The sequence below is a fragment of the Phaethon lepturus genome, unplaced genomic scaffold (assembly GCF_000687285.1).
Source record: "Phaethon lepturus isolate BGI_N335 unplaced genomic scaffold, ASM68728v1 scaffold319, whole genome shotgun sequence".
Classification (NCBI taxonomy): Eukaryota; Metazoa; Chordata; class Aves; order Phaethontiformes; family Phaethontidae; genus Phaethon; species Phaethon lepturus.
In genome coordinates this window covers 31,303-43,851 of record NW_010562524.1, presented here as the reverse complement: position 1 = coordinate 43,851, position 12,549 = coordinate 31,303, and the positions used below count along the sequence as shown (strand labels likewise).

The following is a 12,549-nucleotide window of genomic DNA, read 5'->3' as shown; positions in this document are numbered from 1 at the left end:
GAGTTGTATTTTTCTTCTCCTTTTTAGTTAAAAAGGTAGCCTGGCAACCTATGTGAGACATTGTTAGCAAGTTCTGATTTTACCTTGTGTGGTGAGAAGAACTTTCTCTGCATTATTTGGCAGGCCCAGCCATGATGGCGTTTGCGTATCTGGCAGCATCTCAACCCACTGGACAAATTCTTCACGCCTGCAAGTCAGAGTTTTAATAATATTCATTAGAAGGCTTCCCCTATTAGAATGGCAAGGTAATTCTTTGCCTGAGAGAAATGATTACAAAGCTAAATTCCAGCACAGAGATACAGGTTAGGGTTTTGTTTGTTTGTGGGGTTTTTTTTGTTTGTTTGTGGGGTTTTTTTTGTTTGTTTGTTTTTTAACTTTTTAAAAGTTGTATGTAGAGATCAGGACAAGGGAAAAATTATACCTGATTCCATCTGGCATCTGAATATCTTTGTGTCCATCAACTTTACAAGCCAGTTTGAATTCACTATCAAAACTCAAAGTAGTGAACAGACGTTCCAAGAAAGTGTTTAACAAACGTTGATCAAATTCATTATCGATGCGACCTCCATAGATAGACTGTGCCATCAGTGTCTTTAATGCAGACCAGGGGATTTTATCAGGTGAGATGTTTTGGCGGCCCTATAAATAAAATGTGATGTAATTAGCAGGAAACAATCTTTTTCACCTCTCCTCTGATAGAGGAATCAAATTCAAGAACTAAGTTAAACTGTCATCAGGTTATTTAAGCCTACTCATATAACTTACTAAACGTTTCCAGAACAGCCTGCCTCACTGAGAAGATCTTAAGTAATCTAAGTATTACATATATCTAAGTACACAAAAGTACTTGCCTTTGCTGTATCATCCAACCATGTATCTACTGTGTCACAGGCAGATCTCAGATCAGATTCTCCAAATTCATACTTCTTGGACCAACCCAATGGAGCATAGCGCAAACGTTCTTGGATAATGGCATGGAACCAGGCAAGGAGGAAATATAGACGAGCACGCTCGTTTGGAGACTAGGAAGTGGAAAGAAAGAAAAAATACACATATTACACAAGTGAACTGATAATCAAAGCTTGCTAAAAGGCTAGAAGAGATCAGACTTAATGCCAGATTGCTACCAAAACTGAATACATTCTACCAACAGAAGCAGCAAACTACTACTTCACTTCTAGGAGAACAAAACAGTCTATGTACATCTTAGAAGTTGAAGTTTTATCATCTTTTTCCAAGGTAAGATTTTAACAAACACATTCTGACATTTCCTTTCACCCACACAAGCCACAGCCTCACCTTGCACATTCTAGAAACTGGAATGCTACTGAAAGTCCTCAGCATGTTTGCCTTTACACCAGGAGGAGGTTCAAACACGAAGATTCGGCCAGCACGTAACAAATTCACTGGCACCTAGAAGAAAAAAGTTGAATAAATTCAAATCCAACTCCTTTGGCCTTCACTAAATTAAATCCCTCTAACAGCACAGTTTGCATTAGATTTAAATCATCACTATAAGTGTACAAACAGCGATGTAATGCCTTTCTTCAGGAGGGTAGGGGAAGCAGCAAAAGGAATGATATGAAGTTTTCAGCTACAATTAAGTTATCAGAGACCAAGGTTAGGAACTACCCTGACAAGAGTGTATTCTCCTCCCTCTTTAATGCAGAAAGGCAGTAATGAGAAAATCTCCTCTGGGTAGCATTCTTGGTTCTGCAAGCCAGTTATTCTACCAGAGCATCAAATTACAGATGAACATTACCTTCGGATTAATCTCCATGGTAAGGAAGAGTCTGAAGCAAGCATGGGGTTGGAGGGAATGTAGCTTCTTTTCTAGTTGCATGAGCCAGCCAGGAGCCAGGTGAACGTTCTTCAGCATCACCCATCTGTGAAGTTTTGAGAAAGAAAAAGTGCTTTTTTAGTGTACAGCTTATGGATCCTGGTTGTAGTCACCACAAAGAGTAACAGAATACGATATTAATGCTACAGATTTTCCTCTCTCTTTAAAACCTGTCTTCTACATAGAATCAGTTACTGTCTACTGTATATGGCCCAACTTTTCTGTTTTGCAGATACTTCTCTTGAAAATATTTAAATCAAATAGAAGTTGTGAAGAGCTATGCTTATTACACATTTCAGTTTAGAAGATAGTCCTAATTTTTCTTTACGTTTTTAGTAGGCAGTATTCTAGCTAAAAAGGAGTCAGAGCTTACCTTCCAGACTTCACTGCTGTATTTATTGCTTTATCTGCCTGGTTAAACCCTTCAGCAGAACCTAAAAGACAGAAGGTTGCTAAAGCTCTTACTGCTAACAATTTCATTTATGTTTAGAAGATGAAATACAATATATTCTTACCAATAGCAATAGAAGTAATCTGTGTATTCTGCTCAGCTGCAAGGTCTTCAACATGACCACTGGCATCGTAACCAGGCACTGAACACATCAGCACAGGTGTATTAGGTTTCACCTATTGACCAAGAAGTTTAAAAGGATACCAATCAGTCACTACATGAACACAAGAACACAGTAAGGTCAGTTTTCCTTCCCTCTGTCCAGCTAAAGATATGCTACTCTTAGTTTTACATTAACAAACAGGAAAACAATCCATTCTTCATACCCTGGGGAGAAGGGTAAGTGGAAGAAATGTTCCGGTGTATAGCTTTACTCACTATGGAACTCATGCAAAGTGACACCAAGCATTACCTCAGGATTTTAGCCTTTCAGAAACAAGCAGGTTACCTCTGTATCTACGATATGTGTCAGATCTAACGGCTGCTCCATAATGGACATGAAAGACTCTCCAAGATTTGTTGAAACAAAGGTATGTGCCATTGCCAACAAACGATCTGGACGGAAGGCCTGGATCAGAAGCAAGCGATGAATGGCCTGTCCAATAGGAGCTGAGAAGGGGAGACAGGATTAGATGGACAGGTAGGAAAACCATCCTCAACACCTTCCTATTTTCAATTCTCCATTCAATTTTTCCCACCTCGTTCTGAAAACCATATATTTAGAGTTAATTGTCCCTTTGGAAGATCTCTTGCAACATATTAATGGAATGCTTATATTCTGTCTTCACTTTGACAGTGAAAAGAAACCATCTTCAGTTGGTTTGTATTCTGCAACATTTTAATTACCTGCTCAACTGCTCATGTTGTGAGCCCTTTAAAAGCCTACCTTGAGAGGATGCTTTTGGATTCTACTGAAATGCTACTGGTTTACAAACTCTACAGTCTAGAAGTATTACCATGAAGTGATTTTAACTTCCAGGGACAATAGATCTCGTCACATCTCGTCACTCCTTCAATAATCTGTCGTTCTGACAGATTTTGAAGTATTATATACTTGTCTAGCATGGACAGGATAGATAACCTAGAGTTGCTTCAGTTAACAGTCAAGCAGCTTTACGGTAGCTAGTAAATACAAGCTTAGAATCCTTAATTTAGACAGCCACCTACAGGAATGAGCTCTGAATGATCACAGATGGCAAACACTTCCTAATGTCACCTTTCAGATAAGGGAGGAGCTGAAAGGCAACAGTCAGCCTTAAGTTCTAGCTCTTAACGAGTTAGCACTAACAATTACTACACCAAGAATTAAGACTTCATGCTTAGACATAACTGCAGGAGGAAACATTCTAGTAGACCAGTCCCATCCTCTGAAAATCTGGGTCTTGGAGCTTTTTAGAGTATTGAGCTGCCTCTAGATTTGCAATGACTAAGGTTAATCCGAACTGTTATGCAATCTAATGAGAACGTGGAAATATGTTTCATCCTCAGTGGAAGACCAGATCACAGGTTAAGGTGCAGGAACCAAGCGTAGTGACTATTGGTTTAAAAAGTTTGGTTTTATTGGTTTGGTTTTGGTTTTGTTTTTTTTTAAAACAAAACCAAACCAAACCACCAGACTTGAGGTTCTTCCACAATCCCAACTTTATGATTTTCCGAGGCATTAAAGTTCAAATTAAAGTTCTACTTTAGAATTGCTTTAAAATCACAGTAATTCTACTTAGATTAAAGTCAGTATGGTAGGATTGGTGTGGATGATAGTGCAATTTAACTTACTTGCAGGTTTTTCTTCACTCCAAAGGTATGGCACAGTCTGCTCTGGTGAACTGCTATCCAGCCAGATACAGAATTGCTGTATTGAAAGAAAAAGCGAAACACTTGAAATGGAGTTTCATGGCACCAAAACTCTGCTGCAAGGTGCAGGTCCTGTTCATGGTGCAACAGAGATGTTCAATCTCAGCCTTAAAAATCTAGAATTTAATGTACTGCAGACGTGTTCAGCTACATACCAACTTTCAGTAGGAAATGGAGATTGTCAGAGTAGGGTAGAACCTGGTACAGTCCAAGCTCTAGTAGCTCTGGATTTGCAAACAGATCTTGAAAATTTCTACTAAGTAGCTACAAGTTTAAACAGTGAAATGCACAAGTTCATAAGGTTTTTCACATTTAATATGCATGACCTGTCTTTAGACATTTGAGCTTTAAGTCTTGAGAAATAAGACAAGGCAAGCATTGCTAAACAGAAGCACTATTGTATTAATGGAAGTCAAACATTAAACTTAGCCCCAAATGTTGTCTAACACTCAACACTGTTTCGTCCTTTCCAAGACTTCTAGATATAAATGGCTTGAATGATTCATATATAAATGGTTTGAATGTTTCCCTGAGCAAGACTGCAATTTGACCAGCACATTTTGTAAGTTCTCGACTCATTTTTTGTCAATGAATTTCTCCAATTTCTGTTGTTTTTTTAAACAAAAATCCACATGTAAACCTCAAATTATGCTTTGTCTATTATGCTTTCTTTAGATGTGTCCAGTCATTTCACTGACATCCCCTAATTCCGCACTGCCTCCAACACCCGATTCTACAGATCTCTGCCAAGTCCCAGCCCAAGCTATACATTATTTTAGCCCAGGCTGAAGAGTTTGAGGAAAACTAGACATAGCAAAGAGAAATCAATTTTCAATATAAAAACTAGACAGAGTAACCAAACAGGTACTACTTAAGATAGGACAAGTTTTGGAACATCGGGTTTCACAGTCAGGACACAGATGTATTCTTAGAACACTTAGGTCATCAGAAGGAACAAAATGTTTGGCAGCTGAGCACCATCCAAATTTATTTCAAATAGTAATGTCCAAGAGCCCACCATAACAATGTTATGCACGGCTAGGGCTGCTCCCTTCTACTGCATGATTATCACACAATGGTGACACAGTAAAAGACACATAGTATCATACTTTCTGCTACCACAGGAACCGAAGCTGACTGCAAAGTTAGATGAATGGTGAAGCTGCTTCCAAGGTTGAGAGATCAACAATGCTGGTATTTACAACTCAAGTTTCATAGCTTGATTACAAATGAAGAAAGAACATTCACTTCCACAACAACTGCAACTACTTAACTGTAAGGCTTCCGTTCTCATACTAGGAAAGCTTACTTGTAAGCATGAAGCTCTTAAAGCAGACACTTAAAAAGCTTTACCACGTAGTTTAGTGCAGGAACAAACCCTAGACAACACTTACCTCATCAGCTTGAACTTTTGAAACAAGGTCCTTAAATGCAGGAAGGCAGCTCAGCCTCATCATTGCTTCTATTTGCTCTACAGTCAAACCATTGATTTTTGGAAGAGATGCAGTGTTTAGTACAATCTCCTTCCCTCTCAAGAAGTGCTGGAATTCTGCATCATATGTAGGCTCCCTAATGTTAAGGGAAAAGGAGACTTTAGCTAGGTGCCTTACAGACATCACCCCCTTTTTCAACTAAACTGAAGCAACAAAACAAATATTTACCCAATAGTGCCTTTCAGTTTAATCCTGGCCAGCAACATAGCAAATGTTATATGATCTTGATGCAGCATGCCACGTGCCACTCTATTGAAAGCAACCTACCAACAAAACAGTGAAGTTAGTAGCATAAGAAGCCTTGAACTCTGACCCTTCAAAAATGAATTACATTTACTAATTAAAAAATTGAACCTGGAAGAGATCCTTTGTGATGATTGAGAGTCGTTGAGTATGGTCTGTAATTCCTTTCAGATTTGGGTTCTCATACAAGACATTGTGATAGATGTCCAAGAAAAACTGGAGAGAGTACTGGTACAGGAAATGTATCTGAAAGACAAAAGAGTTTGTTTTTTCTTTCAAGAGTCCTACTGTTTGATAGTCAATGGCTTATGCCCACCAAACTGCAATACAGCAGCTAGGGCTGGAATGAGGTAGTGCCTATTTAGCTTTGAACAGTGAATACATGAAGCTTCTGGTAGGAAGAACTCACCCTACCTGTTTCAGTGACTCCATAGTGAAGTAGATACTGCTGCATGCTGTAGAAAGAGGCAAGTACTGCTGAGAAACAGTCTCCACTTCTTGCATGACAATATCAGTCTCTTCTACTTTTCTAGTGACCTCTGCTGCTTCCTTCTTCAAGTTCTCAAGAGTAGTAATGATGGTGTCATCATCTAGGATTCGTCCCTTCACTTCATTAAGTGCTTGTAGTAGGGATTTTTCTAACTGACGCAATCGCAGTTGAAATTCGCCTTAATTGGAAGAAAAATTATTGTATATTGTATAGATGTGTTAGTTTTTAAGAATTACATTCATTGTGTATACTTTGCCATTGAACATCCTGAAAAAGCAAGAGTATCAGCTATAAAGATATCTCACTCTGTATTTCTACAGCTAGAATAAAACCATTGTATTCTTTTAGAATGGGAGGAAGTTACTTTAATTTTGGTAAGCATACCCTGAAGCTTGAGGAGGTCAGAGCGTTTTTCATCAACATCTGGTCTTTCAGCTTTCAGGACTTCATTCAGACACTGGCTCTGTAAGCTGCTGCGAGTTACTGTAAAGTTCACAAATGTAACACGAGAGCACAGGTCCGGTGGGAATTCAACCTGTCACAGGAAACATCAAAAACTCTCTCAGCTCTCTGACATACTGTTCCTACAAACAGGACAGCCTTCTGTTTTACTTACTGTTGGATCTCTGGTGGAAAGGAAGATAACAAAGGATGGTGACAAATCAATATCTTGGTCTCCCAGAGTGATCAGAACTCTGCCTCCAGTTCTACGGACTTCACGATTCAGAACAGGATTCAGAACTGGATCATAACTCTCCACATCCTAGAAGCAGAGATGCATGAAGAGATTCTGTTTCTTGCAAGTGTCTCAAGCTAAAAATCCTGATCCAGCTGGGTTTAAAGCTCTGGTAAGCAATCAATTTGCAGCTGGTTTTGAATATGGATCACATTCAGAAGGTTTTAGATTTGTACTTGAGCTACACAACCACAAAGTTAGGCTATTACTATACAAAATCTCAATAGGGGACTATTATTATTGTCTTAGTTATGATGCATAATAAGCCCTATTCTAAGCAGCACTAGCAACAGCTACTGATCTAATCTGTGAGCTAATCCTTTGTTTTCCCATTTCCCTACTAAGACATGAAAAATATATCCATCTCAAGTGAAAGTCCACTATTCCTACAGTTGTCTATTTCTTTTTATTACCAAAATGTCTTCCTGCTACTCCAATGTAATTCTAAGTAAGTAGCCATATTAGGTGCTATTACCTATGACTGGAGATAGCATATAGGAACAAAGGAATAGACAGACAGGTTGCTAGTCATTTTATAGAGTGGAAGTGAAGAAAGATCATTTGAAGAGAAAAACATTTGACCTTAAAATGGTGGAAAAAGGAAATACCTTCTTTTGACCATGTATCTCACTAATCGTATTATTCTCAGGACTAACAGCTCACATTTCACTCAGTACTAGCTTACTTGTTAAATCACAGTTCGAAAATAAAGTTGTTTGCATCTTACTAATGGAAGAATTGCAACCTTTTCCAGCACACAGGGCAGAATTCAAGAACCTGAAATAGTTCCTACATGATCATACAACTAACCTGTACCAAAAGCGGGTTACCAAATCTCAAGGCACTTTCCAAGTTCTTCCTGAAAGCGTCATCCAAGAAACTAGTACGAGTTATCTTACGGTCTTTATATTCATTCATGATAAACTCTGTAGCTTGCCCAGAGGGATCGATGATCAACGGATACCTAAGTTAGTAATAAAACACTTTCATCATTTGGCTTTTGACTGCAGACAGCCTCTAAGCAGTTTTATGAATATCAGTTGCATTATTAGTCTCAACTCTAAAAGCTTGTACATTGAAGGAGTAAGTTGCCCAGGTTCACGGACTTAAGTTCAGTTCAGTTTTGAAATGTAAGCCTGTGTTGGGACAATGAAATAGCTTCAGTTCAAGCCAACTTATTTTAACGGCTAGGCATAACAAAAAAGGCAAGCAAAGACGAACAAGAGTTTTTATGTTTACACATGGCTGAGAAGCTTTTACGAATATTAGAAGCTCTCACAACAGTGAAACGGTGCTTTGAAAAAGTTACTGTGATTTTTTGATAGGTACAAAACCTTGCCTGCTCTAAGAATGTTGCTTTAGAATTCTACATCTTAGAATGAAATACCTATTAAACCGCTTGAGCATGATGGCATTCTCAGTGCACAGGTCATCTGCAGGTAAAGAACTTGCTTGCCAGCGAAGCCGCTCATCTGCGTTGGATAGGTACTCTGTCCGTGCAATGTCTGTACGGAACTGCAAGAAATATATCCAGTCAGGATTTGACTAGAGATTCTCCGATTAGCTGGTGAAGACGTTTTGAGTAAATGCACCTCTGCAAGGTATTCTTTTCCAATAGCTCCATTCTTTATTTAGCAATCTTAAAACTTCTTTAACTGTTGCAGTAAATTGATTTATGGTTATGTTATCATGACCATATCTTTACCTGGATATTTGCTTGCTGCAAATGGTGAGACCACGTAGTGAACAGATTCTGACGCATCTGCTGATCAAAATAGCCAGCATAGGCAATGAAAGCTCCTGAAAGTAAGCAGTCTCCTGCAATAGTGGACATCTGGTTCTTGAAAGTTTCACTTGTCTTCTCCCATCTTTCACGTTCAGCAGAAAGACTCTTCAGAAGAGCTGTGCTACGGTTTACCTAGAAATAAGCAGTGAAGTAGTCTCTTCAAGATGACGAATTGTTATAGTATTACATGTCTCTGGGGACACTTATATTGACTCAAGGCCCCAGTTAAATTTAAAAGCTCAGAATAAAGTCAAATTTGTGTTTCTTCACTTCAGTGCTAATTAATTATTTTGGTATTCAACTGTTATTTGGAAGGATTTAAAAGTGTAGTAGCAACATGCTAATAATTAGATCAAGCACCTTGAGAAATGCTTCTCCCTGGCCACCAGTAAAGTCCAGTTAAGGCATTACAATTACACTACACCCATGCCTGCTTCCAAAGGCTTCCCACATTTAAAGCCTTATGCAAACTGTCTTATTAATGAACCAGCAACATGAGCTGATATTTCTAACTCCCGCAAGGTTTCAGCAACTTAAGAAGTTTGTGAGATCCAGGGATGAAACGGACAGCTTAGATGCACTGCACAGGGGAAGTAACCACATCTGCTCACAGGTTTGGAGAATGGTTCAATTTCCAACTGTTCAAGATTAAAGAATAGAAAATTACTGATATATAGAAGTCTTACTTTTGCTTCTACAGCAGCCAAGTCTGCCTTAATAGCTTGAGCCTCTGATATCAGTACTGCATATTCTTCTTTGTAACGGGCAATACTGGCCTCAAGATCACGAATCATCTGCTCTACTTCATTTGCTTTCTGCTGGTTGTCTTTGGCATCATCCTCCAGCTTCTGCAGTTCATTGCGTAGAGGTTCCACTCTTTTCAACATATCAGCATAGTTCAGCTGTAAACAGTAAAAAGGCCCGTTATAGTTTCTAAAATGACATGTGTTAACAAGAACCACAACATTCAGATATATACTATCAACTGCATCTTTTCAAGCTTAGGTACTTGTGAACTGTATAAAAGTTAAAGCTACTTAAGAAAAACTTAGGATTCTTTATCAATCCCTAGGACTCTAATTCAAACCAAGCCCAGACACAGAAGTAATTGCTTTTTGCAAGATTCTTTTACTGCTCTGTAGACCTACAAGAAATCATCTGAAAGGCTGAGACCACACTAAGTAGTTTACAGCATTGTTTTGCATAAATACTTGATTGAGTGTCCATGCTAGTACTGAGTTAATATATCTTTCTTAATAAAGGATTTTGTATAGCCAAGCCACAGAACAATGAGGATAGGACCTATTGGGAAGATTTGAAATAAACAGTGTCTTTACACATCAAGCCATTCATAGCAGGCACAGTTTTAGTAAGTCAAGCATAGTGCTATACTGAACACCAACAGGCAAGCAAAATCATCCTTGGATATCTCAGTCTATGGTTATCTTCCCAAAAGCCTATTCCTTTAGGAAACTAGTCAAGTGTTTAAAAGTCTGCCTAAGAGAGTTGCCTGTGAGTGTGCCCCACTCTGAAGCAAGAGAGAGACTGCATAAATCTTGTTAAAAGGATTGCATTGTGTTTTCCAGGCTAGAACTGTATTGTCCTGTAAAATGACACTACACACAGAAAGGATCAGCTGTCGTTTACCTCAAGTTTCTTGGTGCAAAGGCCATATAACAACTGGCTATTAGTACTCTGGCGCAGTACTACAGGGCTGAAATCTGAACCTTCTACTGATTTCTCTGATGCAAAACAGCTTGCAATATTTAGTTGAACAGAGCCAAATTCAGAGCCTTTAGACAGTGTTACATGCCTTCAGGTTCACTCTTTTCACCTTGCATTTGCTTTTCCACAGTACTGATTTTACCTGTGCAATTGCCCATTTCACCATAGGCCCGCAGGCCAATGATGCTCTGTTTACAATTTCATAGTTGTAACTTGGATTTGACAGGTAGTTTTTCTTCATCTTCTCACGGATGGCATCACTGCAAGGGAAAGGTTTTTAGAGAGAGCATGAATAGACTTTATGTCAGCAAACAGGTGTTCAGTATCTGTATCTGGCCTGCTTCCACAGTTGACATGAACATTTCCTAGCAGTTTTGCTGACTGGTATCTGAGATATTTTAATTAGTTCAAGATACTGTTTCAGAAATTACAGCTTACGGGTGTAACAATATTTTAGGATTAGTCACTCACAAATGGCTTAACTTCGCTCAGAAAAATTTGGGGTTGGAAAGGAATTCAGGAGGTCTCTAGTCTGACCTCCTGCTTAGATTCAGAGCCAGCTAGGAGGTCAGCCTGGATAAAGACCTCAGGAACCTGGTCTGTTATTGCTGCATAACTACTTTCAACTAATAATGTGGCTTTGGACAGCAGAACACTGCTTTACAACTATGCCGTGAAGTTACTCAACAGCAGCTGTTTTGTCCCAGTTTGCATCCTTGCTTCTGTAGTCCGCTTCCTACAGAAGCACATTCATCACATACAGGACTAAACTAGTCTCAAAAGAAGTGCTACTAAAGCAATTACATGGATTGCTAATAATAAGGTCTAATTAAGACCTTCTGTATCTTTGTGAATACTTAATTCATATAAATACTCGCACTTTACCTGATTTCCTCAGCAGAGAAGTTAACAATGGTTGGAATGAAGTTCTCTCTCATGATGATGGAACGTATTTGTTTCCAGTCAGTTGTACTTTCACCCAGTAGTAGGCAGATGGACTCTAGTGCTAGCTTCACTGCTGCAGGTGGATTAGCCATAGAACGGACCTCTACCAGATGCTGTTTCTTTATTGACTTCACAGCTAACCACCAGTGCCAGAAAGATGATGAATGTGGATTGGGAAGAAAACAAATGGTTAGCAAAGTCTGTAAAAGTAGTCTGGATTAGCAAAAATGCTTCAGGAATCTCAAAAGGAATTTGAGATTAGAGAAGCAGATACTAGTGGATAACATTCACACTACCATATCACAAGATAAACTTTTGTGAATGACAACTTGCCAAAGGCAACTTATTCTGCTGCCTAAAAATTATTCCCTTAAATTATTATAAGCAACGACTCCTCTATCCAGTCTGACACCTTGATTGTATGCTGTCTGTGCAAGTAATAAGGCATCAGTGGTCTTTCTGATTATGAGGTTTCTTTATGAATATATAGGCTGAATAAATAACTAGAGCTTGTCTGCCAGAAATGAAGCCACAAGTGATAAAAGGAGTATCAAGTATCAGATCAGTACTACAAGCAGCACAAAATCAGAGCTCAAAGATTAGGAATTTCTTCAATGCTGTTCAGCTCCATGTTAAAAGCCTACACTTTTATTAGGCAGGACCCACTCAGACTGCACCAAAATGCATTCCCATAGACTTCAGTTTTACATCCAATCCCCCAGTGCGATCTCTTCAGGTGCTAACATACCATTCTGAGCTTCAATGACTGCAGGCTCCACCTTGTCAAGATCTTCTTTCACACTCATCTGCTTGTCTGCAATGACCTCCTGCTGCTTGTGCAGCTGTTCCTGAATCTCCTGGCTCATAACCTAGGAGGAAGTTTCACAGACAAAATATTGCTTTTTAGAAGTTGAACTTCTTCCAGTACTTGCTCTGCAGGCTCAAAAATATTTACTACACACAGAGATTTAATAAAGATTTTTACCTTT

General features: G+C 38.9%; 1 protein-coding gene across 1 annotated transcript in view; it reads right to left on the bottom strand.

Moving 5' to 3' along the window:
- Nucleotides 1–12,549, bottom strand: part of DYNC1H1 (dynein, cytoplasmic 1, heavy chain 1) — a gene marked incomplete at its 5' end in the record, with an annotated part of 45,836 nt that overhangs the window by 4,336 nt on the left and 28,951 nt on the right. The window contains 22 exon segments of the mRNA XM_010294272.1: nt 84–187; nt 422–639; nt 852–1,022; nt 1,300–1,413; nt 1,763–1,886; nt 2,214–2,274; nt 2,356–2,467; nt 2,740–2,900; nt 4,065–4,140; nt 5,537–5,711; nt 5,804–5,898; nt 5,990–6,124; nt 6,293–6,546; nt 6,753–6,903; nt 6,985–7,131; nt 7,915–8,068; nt 8,492–8,619; nt 8,810–9,022; nt 9,577–9,792; nt 10,758–10,875; nt 11,501–11,696; nt 12,309–12,478. Of these exon segments, the coding sequence (XP_010292574.1) occupies nt 84–187; nt 422–639; nt 852–1,022; nt 1,300–1,413; nt 1,763–1,886; nt 2,214–2,274; nt 2,356–2,467; nt 2,740–2,900; nt 4,065–4,140; nt 5,537–5,711; nt 5,804–5,898; nt 5,990–6,124; nt 6,293–6,546; nt 6,753–6,903; nt 6,985–7,131; nt 7,915–8,068; nt 8,492–8,619; nt 8,810–9,022; nt 9,577–9,792; nt 10,758–10,875; nt 11,501–11,696; nt 12,309–12,478 (3,293 nt within the window).